Raw genomic sequence first — 20,000 nt, 5'->3', positions numbered from 1 at the left:
CTCTGAAACATGTCCTCTCTCTGAAACATGTCCTCTCTGAATCATGTCCTCTGAAACATGTCCTCTCTGAAACATTTCCTCTCTGAAACATGTCCTCTCTCTGAAACATGTCCTATCTGAAACGCGTCCTCTCACTGAAACATGTCATCTCTGAAACATGTCCTCTCTGAAACATTTCCTCTCTCTGAAACATGTCCTCTCTCTGAAACATGTCCTCTCTGAAAAATGTCCTCTCACTGAAACATGTAATCTCTAAAACATGTGCTCTCTGAAATAAGTCCTCTCTGAAACATGTCCTATCTGAAACATGTCCTCTCACTGAAACATGTCATCTCTGAAACATGTCCTCTCTGAAACATGTCCTCTCTCTGAAACATGTGATCTCTGAAACATGTCCTATCTGAAACATGTCCTCTCACTGAAACATGTCATCTCTGAAACATGTCCTCGCTCTGAAACATGTCCTCTCTCCGAAACCAGTCCTCTCAGAAACATGTCCTCTCTCTGAAACATGTCTTCTCTCTCTGACACATGTCCTCTCTGAAACATGTCCTCTCACTGAAACATGTCCTCTCTGAATCATGTCCTCTCTGAAACATGTCCTCTCTCTGAAACATGTCCTCTCTGAAACGTGTCCTCTCTGAAACATGTCCTCTCTCTGAAATATGTCCTCTCTGAAACATGTCCTCTCTGAAACGTGTCCTCTCTGAAACATGTCCTCTCTCTGAAACATGTCCTCTCTGAAATGTGTCATCTCTGAAACATGTCCTCTCTCTGAAACATGTCCTCTCTGAATCATGTCCTCTGAAACATGTCCTCTCTGAAACATGTCCTCTCTGAAACGTGTTATCTCTGAAACATGTCCTCTCTCTGAAACATGTCCTCTCTGAATCATGTCCTCTGAAACATGTCCTCTCTGAAACATTTCCTCTCTGAAACATGTCCTCTCACTGAAACATGTCCTCTCTGAATCATGTCCTCTGAAACATGTCCTCTCTGAAACATGTCCTCTCTGAAACGTGTTATCTCTGAAACATGTCCTCTCTCTGAAACATGTCCTCTCTGAATCATGTCCTCTGAAACATGTCCTCTCTGAAACATTTCCTCTCTGAAACATGTCCTCTCTCTGAAACATGTCCTATCTGAAACGCGTCCTCTCACTGAAACATGTCATCTCTGAAACATGTCCTCTCTGAAACATGTCCTCTCTCTGAAACATGTCCTCTCTCTGAAACATGTCCTCTCTGAAACATGTCCTCTCACTGAAACATGTGATCTCTGAAACATGTCCTCTCTGAAACATGTCCTCGCTCTGAAACATGTCCTCTCTCCGAAACCAGTCCTCTCAGAAAAATGTCCTCTCTCTGAAACATGTCTTCTCTCTCTGAAACATGTCCTCTCTGAAACATGTCCTCTCACTGAAACATGTCCTCTCTGAATCATGTCCTCTCTGAAACATGTCCTCTCTCTGAAACATGTCCTCTCTGAAACGTGTCCTCTCTGAAACATGTCCTCTCTCTGAAATATGTCCTCTCTGAAACATGTCCTCTCTGAAACGTGTCCTCTCTGAAACATGTCCTCTCTCTGAAACATGTCCTCTCTGAAATGTGTCATCTCTGAAACATGTCCTCTCTCTGAAACATGTCCTCTCTGAATCATGTCCTCTGAAACATGTCCTCTCTGAAACATGTCCTCTCTGAAACGTGTTATCTCTGAAACATGTCCTCTCTCTGAAACATGTCCTCTCTGAATCATGTCCTCTGAAACATGTCCTCTCTGAAACATTTCCTCTCTGAAACATGTCCTCTCTCTGAAACATGTCCTATCTGAAACGCGTCCTCTCACTGAAACATGTCATCTCTGAAACATGTCCTCTCTGAAACATGTCCTCTCTCTGAAACATGTCCTCTCTCTGAAACATGTCCTCTCTGAAAAATGTCCTCTCACTGAAACACGTAATCTCTAAAACATGTGCTCTCTGAAATAAGTCATCTCTGAAACATGTCCTATCTGAAACATGTCCTCTCACTGAAACATGTCATCTCTGAAACATGTCCTCGCTCTGAAACATGTCCTCTCTCCGAAACCAGTCCTCTCAGAAACATGTCCTCTCTCTGAAACATGTCTTCTCTCTCTGACACATGTCCTCTCTGAAACATGTCCTCTCACTGAAACATGTCCTCTCTGAATCATGTCCTCTCTGAAACATGTCCTCTCTCTGAAACATGTCCTCTCTGAAACGTGTCCTCTCTGAAACATGTCCTCTCTCTGAAATATGTCCTCTCTGAAACATGTCCTCTCTGAAACGTGTCCTCTCTGAAACATGTCCTCTCTCTGAAACATGTCCTCTCTGAAATGTGTCATCTCTGAAACATGTCCTCTCTCTGAAACATGTCCTCTCTGAATCATGTCCTCTGAAACATGTCCTCTCTGAAACATGTCCTCTCTGAAACGTGTTATCTCTGAAACATGTCCTCTCTCTGAAACATGTCCTCTCTGAATCATGTCCTCTGAAACATGTCCTCTCTGAAACATTTCCTCTCTGAAACATGTCCTCTCTCTGAAACATGTCCTATCTGAAACGCGTCCTCTCACTGAAACATGTCATCTCTGAAACATGTCCTCTCTGAAACATGTCCTCTCTCTGAAACATGTCCTCTCTGAAAAATGTCCTCTCACTGAAACATGTAATCTCTAAAACATGTGCTCTCTGAAATAAGTCCTCTCTGAAACATGTCCTCTCTGAAACAAGTCCTCTCTGAAACATGTCCTATCTGAAACATGTCCTCTCACTGAAACATGTCATCTCTGAAACATGTCCTCTCTGAAACATGTCCTCTCTCTGAAACATGTGATCTCTGAAACATGTCCTCTCTGAAACATGTCCTCGCTCTGAAACATGTCCTCTCTCCGAAACAAGTCCTCTCAGAAACATGTCCTCTCTCTGAAACATGTCTTCTCTCTCTGAAACATGTCCTCTCTGAAACATGTCCTCTCTCTCTGAAACATGTCCTCTCTCTGAAACGTGTCCTCTCTCTGAAACATGTCCTATCTGAAACATGTCCTCTCACTGAAACATGTCATCTCTGAAACATGTCCTCTCTGAAACATGTCCTCTCTCTGAAACATGTGATCTCTGAAACATGTCCTCTCTGAAACATATCCTCTCTCCGAAACAAGTCCTCTCAGAAACATGTCCTCTCTCTGAAACATGTCTTCTCTCTCTGAAACATGTCCTCTCTGAAACATGTCCTCTCTCTCTGAAACATGTCCTCTCTCTGAAACGTGTCCTCTCTCTGAAACATGTCTCCTCTGAAACATGTCCTCTCTGAAACATGTCCTCTCACTGAAACATGTCCTCTCTGACTCATGTCCTCTCTGAAACATGTCCTCTCTCTGAAACATGTCCTCTCTGAAACGTGTCCTCTCTGAAACATGTCCTCTCTCTGAAATATGTCCTCTCTGAAACATGTCCTCTCTGATACGTGTCCTCTCTGAAACATGTCCTCTCTCTGAAACATGTCCTCTCTGAAACGTGTCATCTCTGAAACATGTCCTCTCTCTGAAACATGTCCTCTCTGAATCATGTCCTCTGAAACATGTCCTCTCTCTGAAACATTTCCTCTCTGAAACATGTCCTCTCTCTGAAACATGTCCTATCTGAAACGTGTCCTCTCACTGAAACATGTCATCTCTGAAACATGTCCTCTCTGAAACATGTCCTCTCTCTGAAACATGTCCTCTCTCTGAAACATGTCCTCTCTCTGAAACATGTCCTCTCTGAAACATGTCCTCTCTCTGAAACATGTCCTCTCTGAATCATGTCCTCTGAAACATGTCCTCTCTGAAACATGTCCTCTCTGAAACGTGTTATCTCTGAAACATGTCCTCTCTCTGAAACATGTCCTCTCTGAATCATGTCCTCTGAAACATGTCCTCTCTGAAACATTTCCTCTCTGAAACATGTCCTCTCTCTGAAACATGTCCTATCTGAAACGCGTCCTCTCACTGAAACATGTCATCTCTGAAACATGTCCTCTCTGAAACATTTCCTCTCTCTGAAACATGTCCTCTCTCTGAAACATGTCCTCTCTGAAAAATGTCCTCTCACTGAAACATGTAATCTCTAAAACATGTGCTCTCTGAAATAAGTCCTCTCTGAAACATGTCCTATCTGAAACATGTCCTCTCACTGAAACATGTCATCTCTGAAACATGTCCTCTCTGAAACATGTCCTCTCTCTGAAACATGTGATCTCTGAAACATGTCCTATCTGAAACATGTCCTCTCACTGAAACATGTCATCTCTGAAACATGTCCTCGCTCTGAAACATGTCCTCTCTCCGAAACCAGTCCTCTCAGAAACATGTCCTCTCTCTGAAACATGTCTTCTCTCTCTGACACATGTCCTCTCTGAAACATGTCCTCTCACTGAAACATGTCCTCTCTGAATCATGTCCTCTCTGAAACATGTCCTCTCTCTGAAACATGTCCTCTCTGAAACGTGTCCTCTCTGAAACATGTCCTCTCTCTGAAATATGTCCTCTCTGAAACATGTCCTCTCTGAAACGTGTCCTCTCTGAAACATGTCCTCTCTCTGAAACATGTCCTCTCTGAAATGTGTCATCTCTGAAACATGTCCTCTCTCTGAAACATGTCCTCTCTGAATCATGTCCTCTGAAACATGTCCTCTCTGAAACATGTCCTCTCTGAAACGTGTTATCTCTGAAACATGTCCTCTCTCTGAAACATGTCCTCTCTGAATCATGTCCTCTGAAACATGTCCTCTCTGAAACATTTCCTCTCTGAAACATGTCCTCTCACTGAAACATGTCCTCTCTGAATCATGTCCTCTGAAACATGTCCTCTCTGAAACATGTCCTCTCTGAAACGTGTTATCTCTGAAACATGTCCTCTCTCTGAAACATGTCCTCTCTGAATCATGTCCTCTGAAACATGTCCTCTCTGAAACATTTCCTCTCTGAAACATGTCCTCTCTCTGAAACATGTCCTATCTGAAACGCGTCCTCTCACTGAAACATGTCATCTCTGAAACATGTCCTCTCTGAAACATGTCCTCTCTCTGAAACATGTCCTCTCTCTGAAACATGTCCTCTCTGAAACATGTCCTCTCACTGAAACATGTGATCTCTGAAACATGTCCTCTCTGAAACATGTCCTCGCTCTGAAACATGTCCTCTCTCCGAAACCAGTCCTCTCAGAAAAATGTCCTCTCTCTGAAACATGTCTTCTCTCTCTGAAACATGTCCTCTCTGAAACATGTCCTCTCACTGAAACATGTCCTCTCTGAATCATGTCCTCTCTGAAACATGTCCTCTCTCTGAAACATGTCCTCTCTGAAACGTGTCCTCTCTGAAACATGTCCTCTCTCTGAAATATGTCCTCTCTGAAACATGTCCTCTCTGAAACGTGTCCTCTCTGAAACATGTCCTCTCTCTGAAACATGTCCTCTCTGAAATGTTTCATCTCTGAAACATGTCCTCTCTCTGAAACATGTCCTCTCTGAATCATGTCCTCTGAAACATGTCCTCTCTGAAACATGTCCTCTCTGAAACGTGTTATCTCTGAAACATGTCCTCTCTCTGAAACATGTCCTCTCTGAATCATGTCCTCTGAAACATGTCCTCTCTGAAACATTTCCTCTCTGAAACATGTCCTCTCTCTGAAACATGTCCTATCTGAAACGCGTCCTCTCACTGAAACATGTCATCTCTGAAACATGTCCTCTCTGAAACATGTCCTCTCTCTGAAACATGTCCTCTCTCTGAAACATGTCCTCTCTGAAAAATGTCCTCTCACTGAAACACGTAATCTCTAAAACATGTGCTCTCTGAAATAAGTCATCTCTGAAACATGTCCTATCTGAAACATGTCCTCTCACTGAAACATGTCATCTCTGAAACATGTCCTCGCTCTGAAACATGTCCTCTCTCCGAAACCAGTCCTCTCAGAAACATGTCCTCTCTCTGAAACATGTCTTCTCTCTCTGACACATGTCCTCTCTGAAACATGTCCTCTCACTGAAACATGTCCTCTCTGAATCATGTCCTCTCTGAAACATGTCCTCTCTCTGAAACATGTCCTCTCTGAAACGTGTCCTCTCTGAAACATGTCCTCTCTCTGAAATATGTCCTCTCTGAAACATGTCCTCTCTGAAACGTGTCCTCTCTGAAACATGTCCTCTCTCTGAAACATGTCCTCTCTGAAATGTGTCATCTCTGAAACATGTCCTCTCTCTGAAACATGTCCTCTCTGAATCATGTCCTCTGAAACATGTCCTCTCTGAAACATGTCCTCTCTGAAACGTGTTATCTCTGAAACATGTCCTCTCTCTGAAACATGTCCTCTCTGAATCATGTCCTCTGAAACATGTCCTCTCTGAAACATTTCCTCTCTGAAACATGTCCTCTCTCTGAAACATGTCCTATCTGAAACGCGTCCTCTCACTGAAACATGTCATCTCTGAAACATGTCCTCTCTGAAACATGTCCTCTCTCTGAAACATGTCCTCTCTGAAAAATGTCCTCTCACTGAAACATGTAATCTCTAAAACATGTGCTCTCTGAAATAAGTCCTCTCTGAAACATGTCCTCTCTGAAACAAGTCCTCTCTGAAACATGTCCTATCTGAAACATGTCCTCTCACTGAAACATGTCATCTCTGAAACATGTCCTCTCTGAAACATGTCCTCTCTCTGAAACATGTGATCTCTGAAACATGTCCTCTCTGAAACATGTCCTCGCTCTGAAACATGTCCTCTCTCCGAAACAAGTCCTCTCAGAAACATGTCCTCTCTCTGAAACATGTCTTCTCTCTCTGAAACATGTCCTCTCTGAAACATGTCCTCTCTCTCTGAAACATGTCCTCTCTCTGAAACGTGTCCTCTCTCTGAAACATGTCCTATCTGAAACATGTCCTCTCACTGAAACATGTCATCTCTGAAACATGTCCTCTCTGAAACATGTCCTCTCTCTGAAACATGTGATCTCTGAAACATGTCCTCTCTGAAACATATCCTCTCTCCGAAACAAGTCCTCTCAGAAACATGTCCTCTCTCTGAAACATGTCTTCTCTCTCTGAAACATGTCCTCTCTGAAACATGTCCTCTCTCTCTGAAACATGTCCTCTCTCTGAAACGTGTCCTCTCTCTGAAACATGTCTCCTCTGAAACATGTCCTCTCTGAAACATGTCCTCTCACTGAAACATGTCCTCTCTGACTCATGTCCTCTCTGAAACATGTCCTCTCTCTGAAACATGTCCTCTCTGAAACGTGTCCTCTCTGAAACATGTCCTCTCTCTGAAATATGTCCTCTCTGAAACATGTCCTCTCTGATACGTGTCCTCTCTGAAACATGTCCTCTCTCTGAAACATGTCCTCTCTGAAACGTGTCATCTCTGAAACATGTCCTCTCTCTGAAACATGTCCTCTCTGAATCATGTCCTCTGAAACATGTCCTCTCTCTGAAACATTTCCTCTCTGAAACATGTCCTCTCTCTGAAACATGTCCTATCTGAAACGTGTCCTCTCACTGAAACATGTCATCTCTGAAACATGTCCTCTCTGAAACATGTCCTCTCTCTGAAACATGTCCTCTCTCTGAAACATGTCCTCTCTCTGAAACATGTCCTCTCTGAAACATGTCCTCTCTCAGCTCACCCGTCCGATGAGCACCGGCTCGGGCCCCTGGTACTCCTCGATCACGAAGAACTGGTTCCAGAGCCAGCTCCGGCGGCGGCGAGGGTTCAGGACGCGTCCGGATCCTGATGCATCCACGAGGGTCTGGAGAGCTGGATCCTGGTCCTCCTCGCCTCCAGAGGATCCACGCAGCTTCACTGTCTGCTGCTCAGACCCTTCAGGGTCCCTGTGAGTCAGGGCCAGACTCCTCACACCCTCTTCTCTCTGCAGCTCCGTGGAGCTCTCAGCTGAAGCACTGTGACTCTGGGTGGATGTTACTCTCTGGGTGGATGGTACCCTCTGGGTGGATGGTACCCTCTGGGTGGATGTTACCCTCTGGGTGGATGGTACCCTCTGGTTGGATGGTACCCTCTGGGTGGATGGTACCCTCTGGGTGGATGGTACCCTCTGGGTGGATGGTACCGTCTGGGTGGATGGTACCCTCGGGGTGGATGGTACCGTCTGGGTGGATGGTACCCTCTGGGTGGATGGTACCCTTGGGGTGGATGGTACCCTCTGGGTGGATGTTAGCCTCTGGGTGGATGGTACCCTCTGGGTGGATGTTACCCTCTGGGTGGATGTTACCCTCTGGGTGGATGGTACCCTCTGGGTGGATGTTACCCTCTGGGTGGATGTTACCCTTGGGGTGGATGGTACCGTCTGGGTGGATGTTACCCTCTGGGTGGATGGTACCCTCTGGGTGGATGTTACCCTCTGGGTGGATGGTACTCTCTGGGTGGATGGTACCCTCTGGGTGGATGGTACCCTCGAGGCGGATGTTACTCTCTGGGTGGATGTTACTCTCTGGGTGGATGGTACCCTCGGGGTGGATGGTACCCTCTGGGTGGATGTTACTCTCTGGGTGGATGTTACTCTCTGGGTGGATGTTACCCTCTGGGTGGATGTTACTCTGTGCGTGGATGGTACCCTCGGGGTGGATGGTACCCTCGGCGTTGATGGTACCCTCTGGGTGGATGGTACCTGCAGACCCTCCTCCTCCTCCAGGTGAGCAGAAACACTGTTAACCTCCAGGTGAGAGAGGAGGAGGAGCAGAAGAAGAACCCCAGGAGCCATCGCTCAGTTCACCGGCTGCTTTCAGAGGAGAAGAGACGGATCAGAGCCTCATCCATCACAGAGCCAGCTTCCTCTCCTCAGGGCCACTCTTCATCACTCTTCTTCATCACTCTTCTTCCTCACATGTTGCTGTGCAGAACGAGCTTCACCTGAGAGGAGACACACAGGTGAATATCATGTACACAGCAGCTGCAGTGCAGTTATACATTGAGGATCTCCAGCGATGCAACATAACATAAAAAGACTTAAGACGATAAAACAAATGTATAAAACAATGAAAACAGTGCAATACAAAACCAGTGTGCAGGTAATGTAGGAAAAGTAAATATATACACGTAACTAAATCAATATAATGATCTAAATAATGCAGAAAATGTTGTCAGAGACCGGAGGCCTGTACGAAGAAGCTGGTTCAACCTAACCTGGATATGTTGGAGTTAGCCGGTTGGCCTAATCCAAAACATACGCGCTCTCTCTAAACGGTCCTACGACGCGGGTTATCAAGTGGATCGCTCAAGCCAGCCGTGTCCTATCTAGTTAGGAGCGTTCACATGAAAGGGGTGGTATCTGGAGCATTCGACCAATCACAAACATGGAGAAGCTACTGACAGCGCAGCGTCATACTTCCTGAATGAAAAGTCAACTATAATATTAGACATATGAAGAAGTTAAACTTTAAACATCCATGACTTAAACACTTGATCCAGGATCAAAGCCACATAGCTGCACCTGCAAGGTGAATCCAGCTGGTAACAGAACAAGTGTTTGAATGCGTACATGAACAGGTTTATGATATCACTGCCCCGTCTAAGACACCATCTGACTTTCATTACATTTGACTCAAGTGTTTCCTGTCTGTTTACTGGATGTTTCCTGTCTGTTTGCTGGATGTTTCCTGTCTGTTTGCTGGATGTTTCCTGTCTGTTTGCTGGATGTTTCCTGTCTTTTTACTGGATGTTTCCTGTCTGTTTGCTGGATGTCTCCTGTCTGTTTGCTGGATGTTTCTTGTCTGTTTACTGGATGTTTCTTGTCTGTTTACTGGATGTCTCCTGTCTGTTTACTGGATGTTTCCTGTCTGTTTGCTGGATGTTTCCTGTCTGTTTGCTGGATGTTTCTTGTCTGTTTACTGGATGTTTCCTGTCCTTTTACTGGATGTTTCTTGTCTGTTTACTGGATGTTTCCTGTCCTTTTACTGGATGTTTCTTGTCTGTTTACTGGATGTTTCCTGTCTGTTTACTGGATGTTTCCTGTCTGTTTACTGGATGTTTCCTGTCCGTTTACTGGATGTTTCCTGTCTGTTTCCTGTCTGTTTCCTGTCTGTTCGATGGATGCTTCCTGTCTGTTTCCTGTCCGTTTACTGGATGTTTCCTGTCTGTTTCCTGTCTGTTAGATGGATGCTTCCTGTCTGTTTGATGGATGTGTCTGTTTCCTGTCTGTTTCCTGTCTGTTAGATGGATGTTTCCTGTCTTTTTACTGGATGTTTCCTGTCTGTTTACTGGGTGTTTCCTGTCTGTTTACTGGATGTTTCCTGTCTGTTTGCTGGATGTTTCCTGTCTTTTTACTGGATGTTTCCTGTCTGTTTACTGGATGTTTCCTGTCTGTTTGCTGGATGTTTCCTGTCTTTTTACTGGATGTTTCCTGTCTGTTTACTGGATGTTTCCTGTCCTTTTACTGGATGTTTCTTGTCTGTTTACTGGATGTTTCCTGTCTGTTTACTGGATGTTTCCTGTCCTTTTACTGGATGTTTCTTGTCTGTTTGCTGGATGTTTCCTGTCTGTTTACTGGATGTTTCCTGTCTGTTTACTGGATGTTTCCTGTCCGTTTACTGGATGTTTCCTGTCTGTTTCCTGTCTGTTTCCTGTCTGTTCGATGGATGCTTCCTGTCTGTTTCCTGTCCGTTTACTGGATGTTTCCTGTCTGTTTCCTGTCTGTTTCTTGTCTGTTAGATGGATGCTTCCTGTCTGTTTGATGGATGTTTCCTGTCTGTTTCTTGTCTGTTAGATGGATGCTTCCTGTCTGTTTGATGGATGTGTCTGTTTCCTGTCTGTTTCCTGTCTGTTAGATGGATGTTTCCTTGATGTTTCCTGTCTGTTTCCTGTCTGTTTGATGGATGTTTCCTGTCTGTTTGATGGATGTTTCCTTGATGTTTCCTGTCTGTTTCCTGTCTGTTTGATGGATGTTTCCTGTCTGTTTGCTCTATGTTTCGTGTCCGTTTTCTGGATGTTTCCTGTCTGTTTCCTGTCTGTTTCCTGTCTGTTTCCTGTCTGTTTGCTGGATGTTTCCTGTCTGTTTGCTCGATGTTTCGTGTCCGTTTTCTGGATGTTTCCTGTCTGTTTCCTGTCTGTTTCCTGTCTGTTCGATGGATGCTTCCTGTCTGTTTCCTGTCCATTTACTGGATGTTTCCTGTCTGTTTCCTGTCTGTTTCTTGTCTGTTAGATGGATGCTTCCTGTCTGTTTGATGGATGTTTCCTGTCTGTTTACTGGATGTGTCTGTTTGATGGATGTTTCCTGTCTGTTTGCTCGATGTTTCCTGTCTGTTTCCTGTCTGTTTCCTGTCTGTTCGATGGATGCTTCCTGTCTGTTTCCTGTCCATTTACTGGATGTTTCCTGTCTGTTTCCTGTCTGTTTCTTGTCTGTTAGATGGATGCTTCCTGTCTGTTTGATGGATGTTTCCTGTCTGTTTACTGGATGTTTCCTGTCTGTTTCCTGTCTGTTTCCTGTCTGTTCGATGGATGCTTCCTGTCTGTTTCCTGTCCATTTACTGGATGTTTCCTGTCTGTTTCCTGTCTGTTTCCTGTCTGTTAGATGGATGCTTCCTGTCTGTTTGATGGATGTTTCCTGTCTGTTTACTGGATGTTTCCTGTCTGTTTCCTGTCTGTTTCTTGTCTGTTAGATGGATGCTTCCTGTCTGTTTGATGGATGTTTCCTGTCTGTTTACTGGATGTGTCTGTTTGATGGATGTTTCCTGTCTGTTTGATGGATGTGTCTGTTTCCTGTCTGTTTCTTGTCTGTTTGATGGATGCTTCCTGTCTGTTTCCTGTCCATTTACTGGATGTTTCCTGTCTGTTTCCTGTCTGTTTCGTGTCCGTTTTCTGGATGTTTCCTGTCTGTTTCTTGTCTGTTAGATGGATGCTTCCTGTCTGTTTGATGGATGTTTCCTGTCTGTTTACTGGATGTGTCTGTTTGATGGATGTTTCCTGTCTGTTTGATGGATGTGTCTGTTTCCTGTCTGTTTCCTGTCTGTTTGATGGATGTTTCCTGTCTGTTTCCTGTCTGTTTCCTGTCTGTTCGATGGATGCTTCCTGTCTGTTTCCTGTCCGTTTACTGGATGTTTCCTGTCTGTTTCCTGTCTGTTAGATGGATGTTTCCTGTCTGTTTCCTGTCTGTTAGATGGATGCTTCCTGTCTGTTTCCTGTCCGTTTACTGGATGTTTCCTGTCTGTTTCCTGTCTGTTTCTTGTCTGTTAGATGGATGCTTCCTGTCTGTTTGATGGATGTTTCCTGTCTGTTTACTGGATGTGTCTGTTTGATGGATGTTTCCTGTCTGTTTGATGGATGTGTCTGTTTCCTGTCTGTTTCCTGTCTGTTTGATGGATGTTTCCTGTCTGTTTCCTGTCTGTTAGATGGATGTTTCCTTGATGTTTCCTGTCTGTTTCCTGTCTGTTTCCTGTCTGTTTCCTGTCTGTTTGATGGATGTTTCCTTGATGTTTCCTGTCTGTTTCCTGTCTGTTTACTGGATGTTTCCTGTCTGTTAGATGGATGTTTCCTGTCTGTTTCCTGTCTGTATGATGGATGTTTCCTTGATGTTTCCTGTCTGTTTACTGGATGTTTCCTGTCTGTTTACTGGATGTTTCCTGTCTGTTTGCTGGATGTTTCTTGTCTGTTTACTGGATGTTTCCTGTCTGTTTGATGGATGTTTCTTGTCCGTTTTCTGGATGTTTCCTGTCTGTTTGATGGATGTTTCCTGTCTGTTTCCTGTCTGTTTACTGGATGTTTCCTGTCTGTTTACTGGATGTTTCCTGTCTGTTTGCTGGATGTTTCTTGTCTGTTTGCTGGATGTTTCCTGTCTGTTTGATGGATCTTTCCTGTCTGTTTGCTGGATGTTTCGTGTCCGTTTTCTGGATGTTTCCTGTCTGTTTGATGGATGTTTCCTGTCTGTTTCCTGTCTGTTTGATGGATGTTTCCTTGATGTTTCCTGTCTGTTTCCTGTCTGTTTACTGGATGTTTCCTGTCTGTTTGCTGGATGTTTCTTGTCTGTTTGCTGGATGTTTCCTGTCTGTTTGATGGATCTTTCCTGTCTGTTTGCTGGATGTTTCGTGTCCGTTTTCTGGATGTTTCCTGTCTGTTTACTGGATGTTTGATGGATGTTTCCTGGATGTTTACTGGATGTTTACTGGATGTTTGATGGATGTTTCCTGTCTGTTTACTGGATGTTTACTGGATGTTTACTGGACGTTTCCTGTCTATTTGATGGATGTTTCCTGTCTGTTTACTGGATGTTTACTGGACGTTTCCTGTCTATTTGATGGATGTTTCCTGTCTGTTTACTGGATGTTTACTGGACGTTCCCTGTCTATTTGATGGATGTTTCCTGTCTGTTTACTGGATGTTTACTGGATGTTTGATGGATGTTTCCTGGATGTTTACTGGACGTTTCCTGTCTATTTGATGGATGTTTCCTGTCCATTTTTTGGAGGTTTCCTGTCTGTTTGATGGATGTTTCCTGTCTGTTTCCTGTCTGTTTACTGGATGTTTGATGGATGTTTCCTGTCTGTTTCCTGTCTGTTTACTGGATGTTTCCTGTCTGTTTGCTGGATGTTTCTTGTCTGTTTGCTGGATGTTTCCTGTCTGTTTGATGGATCTTTCCTGTCCGTTTTCTGGATGTTTCCTGTCTGTTTACTGGATGTTTGATGGATGTTTCCTGGATGTTTACTGGACGTTTCCTGTCTATTTGATGGATGTTTCCTGTCTGTTTACTGGATGTTTACTGGACGTTTCCTGTCTGTTTACTGGATGTTTCCTGTCTGTTTGATGGATGTTTCCTGTCCGTTTGCTGGATGTTTCCTTGATGTTTACTGGATGTTTCCTGGATGTTTACTGGGAAGTTCTTGTCCGTTTACTGGATGTTTCCTGTCTGTTTGATGGATGTTTCCTGTCTGTTTACTGGATGTTTACTGGATGTTTACTGGATGTTTCCTGTCTGTTTGATGGATGTTTCCTGTCCGTTTGCTGGATGTTTCCTTGATGTTTACTGGATGTTTCCTGTCTGTTTGCTGGATGTTTACTGGATGTTTCCTGTCTGTTTCCTGTCTGTTTCCTGTCTGTTTGCTGGATGTTTCCTGTCTGTCTGTTTGGATGTTTCATGTCCGCTTGCTGGATGTTTCCTGGATGTTTACTGGATGTTTCCTGTCTGTCTGTTTGGATGTTTCCTGTCCGCTTGCTGGATGTTTCCTGGATGTTTGCTTGATGTTTCCTGTCTGTTTACTGGATATTTCTTGGATGTTTGCTGGATGTTTCCTGTCTGTCTGTTTGGATGTTTCCTGTCCGCTTGCTGGATGTTTCCTGGATGTTTCCTGTCCGCTTGCTGGATGTTTCCTGTCCGCTTGCTGGATGTTTCCTGGACGTTTCCTGTCCGCTTGCTGGATGTTTCCTGTCCGCTTGCTGGATGTTTCCTGTCCGCTTGCTGGATGTTTCCTGGACGTTTCCTGTCCGCTTGCTGGATGTTTCCTGTCCGCTTGCTGGATGTTTCCTGGATGTTTGCTGGATGTTTCCTGGATGTTTGCTGGATGTTACCTGGTAGTTCCCATCACTCTGAGCTGAGAGAGAAGCTGTTATTTATCCCAGCTGATCGCTTTGTTCAGAGTTATCGAGCAGCCGCAGGTACTTCCTGTCACAGAGATCTGGACTCCAGCTGATGGATGTGTCGCCTCTAAATGTGTCCCCTCGCCTCGAGAGAGCAAAGCTCCCTTACATATTAATTACTCTCATACATGATTCAATCAAAGGCTGGTAGCTCGTCTCGAGTTTAACGACCTCGCTTTGGGGAAACTTCATGAAGAGAAATGTGTCTGAAGATCTGTCGGAGCAGATCTCCATCACTCTGAGTCTCTGTGAGTCTCTGTGAGTCTCTGTGAGTCCCTGACAGTCATTATGAATCACTGTGAATCATTATGAATCACTGCTTCTGTCCTCTGTTTCTTTAATGCACGCATCATCACACACACACACACACACACACACACACACACACACACATTGTCACACACCGTCAGGAAACAGGATGCTAACAAAGGCTGCATCTAAAGGGTATTTATATTTCACAAGCAGAATCAGAATCAGCTTTAATACCCAAAGGTTCACACATACGAGGAATATGCTTTGGTGCAAACAATGCAAACAGAGACAGATAGAGACCAGGGGACACTAAAGACTGACGCACACAGCTGGGAGACCAGGGAACACTAAAGAGTGACGCACACAGCTGGGAGACCAGGGGACACTAAAGAGTGACGCACACAGCTGGAGACCAGGGGACACTAAAAACTGACGCACACAGCTGGGAGACCAGGGGACACTAAAGAGTGACGCACACAGCTGGAGACCATCGGACACTAAAGAGTGACGCACACAGCTGGGAGACCAGGGGACACTAAATACTGACGCACACAGCTGGAGACCACCGGACACTAAAGAGTGACGCACACAGCTGGAGACCAGGGGACACTAAAGAGCGACACACACAGCTGGAGACCAGGGGACACTAAAGAGTGACGCACACAGCTGGAGACCAGGGGACACTAAAGAGTGACGCACACAGCTGGAGACCACGGGACACTACAGAGTGAAGCACACAGCTGGAGACCAGGGGACACTAAAGAGTGATGCACACAGCTGGAGACCAGGGGACACTAAAGAGTGACGCACACAGCTGGGAGACCAGGGGACACTAAAGAGTGACGCACACAGCTGGAGACCAGGGGACACTAAAGAGTGACGCACACAGCTGGAGACCAGGGGACACTAAAGAGTGACGCACACAGCTGGGACACTGGTTCCATCAATTGTTGATACTTAAAATAAAACCACTCATCGATCAGCCTTTGATCTCGACTTTAATTTAAATGAAGTTTCCAGGAATGCTTTTATCATTTGAAAGCACAGATTAGATCTACAGACTAAAGCCTTGACGAGCCGACAGCCCTTCAGAGAGGACATTGTAAGACACGCTGAGTGATGGATCATCAGATTACATACTAATGAGTGCCCCCAGTGAAGGCTTTGATACAAAGTGAAGCAGAACTGATGGATCTGAGCAACGAATACCTAGCGCTGGACATGGCCTTACGTTTCGGAGGTTCAGGGTTCTAACCCTACCACGTTCACTTTGCTAGTGAAGCCGTCGGCCGCATTAAACAATTCAACCAAGGAACATACTGGGGCGCTGTGGAATCCGAGCTTTACTCCCGCATCCTCGCATCACCCGCATCCCTCTCTTGCCAGTTATGCGGAGCCCCCTCCCACCAGGCCTCAGCATGCTCAGTCAGCGCTCCACCACCTCAAACACCTCACCCACTTCCCTCTTCATCACGCGACGCCTCAGACTTCAACCGTCAATCACCTGCCGCATCCCCACCTCCCATCTTCCCTAGTCCCGCAAACAAACACTCCTCAGCCAACGCCCCTGTTTCAAAGGGCGTCGACGGGCATGGAAGGCCAATTCTCTACCAGGGAGGCAGGGTGGTGTGCAAAAACTTTAACGACTTGGGCTGCTCTCTCTCCAGCTGTCGCCTAATGCACGTCTGCTCTCTCTCTCTCTAGCTGCAGCCTAATGCACGTCTGCTCTCTCTCTCTAGCTGCAGCCTAATGCACGTCTGCTCTCTCTCTCTTTAGCTGCAGCCTAATGCACGTCTGCTCTCTCTCTAGCTGCAGCCTAATGCACGTCTGCTCTCTCTCTCTCTAGCTGCAGCCTAATGCACGTATGCTCTCTCTCTAGCTGCAGCCTAATGCACGTCTGCTCTCTCTCTAGCTGCAGCATAATGCACGTTTGCTCTCTCTCTCTCTCTCTCTAGCTGCAGCCTAATGCACGTCTGCTCTCTCTCTCTCTCTCTCTAGCTGCAGCCTAATGCACGTCTGCTCTCTCTCTAGCTGCAGCCTAATGCACGTCTGCTCTCTCTCTCTCTAGCTGCAGCCTAATGCACGTCTGCTCTCTCTCTCTCTAGCTGCAGCCTAATGCACGTCTGCTCTCTCTCTCTCTCTCTAGCTGCAGCCTAATGCACGTCTGCTCTCACTCTAGCTGCAGTCTAATGCACGTCTGCTCTCTCTCTCTCTAGCTGCAGTCTAATGCACGTCTGCTCTCTCTCTCTCTCTAGCTGAAGCCTAATGCACGTCTGCTCTCTCTCTCTCTCTCTCTAGCTGCAGCCTAATGCACGTCTGCTCTCTCTCTCTCTCTAGCTGCAGCCTAATGCAAGTCTGCTGTCTCTCTCTCTAGCTGCAGCCTAATGCATGTCTGCTCTCTCTCTAGCTGCAGCCTAATGCACGTCTGCTCTCTCTCTCTCTCGCTAGCTGCAGCCTAATGCACGTCTGCTCTCTCTCTAGCTGCAGCCTAATGCACGTCTGCTCTCTCTCTCTCTAGCTGCAGCCTAATGCACGTCTGCTCTCTCTCTAGCTGCAGCCTAATGCACGTCTGCTCTCTCTCTCTCTAGCTGCAGCCTAATGCACGTCTGCTCTCTCTCTCGCTAGCTGCAGCCTAATGCACGTCTGCTCTCTCTCTCTCTAGCTGCAGCCTAATTCACGTCTGCTCTCTCTCTCTCTCTCTAGCTGCAGCCTAATGCACGTCTGCTCTCTCTCTAGCTGCAGCATAATGCACGTCTGCTCTCTCTCTAGCTGCAGCCTAATGCACGTCTGCTCTCTCTCTCTCTCTCTCTCTAGCTGTAACGGAGCTTCCGGTTTTGAGCAAACTGTGTGCGCATCATTCTAACTGTTTAGATTTAGGAACGTCCGCCAGATAAAAGATTATTAATTCAGTTATTTTAGAAGTGAGGATATAGTCATTTGTTCTGGATATATCATTTTTCGAGCCGAGACCCGAAAAACAGTCTTGGGGCTTAACAGGTTGAGACCACAACTAACCTGCATCTCTCACGCTGCATGAGACAGTCGACCTTGCCCTGAGATGCGTGTTTCTGCTAGCGTTCTCTGGCTCCTGGTTCCAGAAACATTTTCAGAACATCCCTCGTATTTTGGAGACATTCTCAGAACATTATTCGAGCCATTTCTTCCGCATCGGCGCAGCGTCCACAGAAGCTAGACCGGGCATCTCTGATCCAAACCATCCAGCCCCTCGGTCATCCCAAGCTTACCACGCTTACATCTGCAACAATCTAAACGATGTCAGACGCGCACACGCTCAGCTGCATTTAATCCAACTCTTTTGGGGGCCCGTAATCAGCCCGAGCAGGTCATACTGGAGACGGTTCCCTCACTCTGAGCCTCCCTCTGCACGGACCACAGCACGTCCCGCCAGACCAGAACATCTCCTCAACCCCTCCATATCAACTCATTGTTAATCATTACAATAAACCTACAAACATCACAATGTTGTGACGTGGTCCCTGCGCGCGAAACACCGGATGGTTCATTAGTATACGCTCAGCTCCGGCTTACTCTGCTGCAGAGCACATGTGTGTGAGGTGTGTGTGCAGCACGAGTGTGTGTGTGGAGGTCCCCTCTCAGAGTGATGCGTGGTGACAGATCTCTAAATTGCAAATCGCTGTTTCAGTCTGACTTCACTCTGCAGCCGCTATTCTTCCTTATTAAAAATAGCCTGTGCATGTCAGGCCTTTAACATGGGTGTGGGTGTGGGTGTGTGTGTGTTTGTGTCTGTGTGTGTGTGTGTGTGTGTGTGTGTGTGTGCGTGCGTGCGTGCGTGCGTGCGTGCGTGTGTGTGTGGGGGGGGGGGGCAGAGTGGACAGATTCTGCAGCTTTTAAACATCTCAGGCTTTCTGCTTAATATAATAGATATATTATAGTTATTATATTTATTATATTTATTATGGGTATCATATTGTAATTATTTTACTCTTCAAATATTTTATTAATATCTGCACAGTTTTCCACGTTTTGTGAAGCACTGAACATATTTTTTCCCTATTAAATGTAAAAAAAAATCTTATGTGTTAGCCTACTCAGCTATAAACCAGAATTTTGGGATTTTCAAATTTCTAAGATTTGTTTTATTTCTCAGATTTCCGAAGTTTTTCCAATTTTTCAAATGTTTCAGTTTTTTCAGATATTCCCGATTTTCCAGTTTTTCAGATTTTCCAAATGTTTTCAATTTCTCTGATATTTCTGATATTACGGATGTTTCAGATTTTTTCAGATTTCACAGATTTTTCCTATTATTACCGCTTTTTTGGATTCCTCAGATCTCAGTGGAGCTGCAGCAGAGAGCCTGATGCTCTTATTATCTCTATGAATCTTCTTTATTAACCTTTACACATATGTGAGAATGCTGTTCATTGATTACAGTTCAGCCTTCAATACCATTGTGCCCTCCAATGCGGGTGGGAAACATCACATACTCCACCCTGATCCTCAACACCGGAGCCCCTCAAGGCTGCGTACTCAGCCCTCTCCTCTACTCCCTGTTCACACACGACTGCGTGGCCACACACAGCTCCAACACCATCGTGAAGTTTGCTGCCGACACGACCGTCATCGGTCAGATCACAGACGACGACGAGACGGCGTACAGAGAGGAGGTCGAAAACCTGACATCTCGGTGCCAGGATAACAACCTTCATCTCAACGTCAGCAAAACCAAGGAGCTGATTGTGGATTACTGGAAGCAGCAGAGAGAGGGACACGCCCCCATCGCCATCAATGGGACTACGGTGGAGAGAGTCAGCAGCTTCAGGTTCCTCTGGGTCCACATCACTGAGGACCTGACATGGACTCATCACTGAGGACCTGACATGGACTCATCACTGAGGACCTGACATGGACTTTTCACTGAGGACATGACATGGACTCATCACTGAGGACCTGACATGGACTCATCACTGAGGACTTGACTCATCACTGAGGACCTGACTCATCACTGAGGATCTGACTCTTCACTGAGGACCTGACGTGGACTCATCACTGAGGACCTGACATGGACTCATCTCTGAGGACCTGACGTGGACTCATCACTGAGGACCTGACATGGACTCATCTCTGAGGACCTGA

At 45.7% G+C, this 20,000-nt stretch overlaps 1 protein-coding gene across 1 annotated transcript in view; it reads right to left on the bottom strand.

Annotated features, from left to right (window-relative positions):
* The window catches only part of LOC307020083 (cadherin-24-like), a gene marked incomplete at its 3' end in the record, with an annotated part of 71,445 nt that overhangs the window by 49,718 nt on the left and 1,727 nt on the right, over positions 1–20,000 (bottom strand). The window contains exon 2 of the mRNA XM_079651200.1: positions 7,681–8,921. Within this exon, the coding sequence (XP_079507326.1) occupies positions 7,681–8,772 (1,092 nt within the window). The 5' untranslated portion in view covers positions 8,773–8,921. The remainder of the gene's footprint in view (positions 1–7,680; positions 8,922–20,000) is intronic.

Source organism: Notothenia rossii (assembly GCF_949606895.1).
Source record: "Notothenia rossii genome assembly, chromosome: 1".
NCBI classification, from domain to species: domain Eukaryota; kingdom Metazoa; phylum Chordata; class Actinopteri; order Perciformes; family Nototheniidae; genus Notothenia; species Notothenia rossii.
The sequence above is the reverse complement of the archived record's forward strand: the minus strand, read 5'-3'. Positions and strand labels throughout refer to the sequence as shown.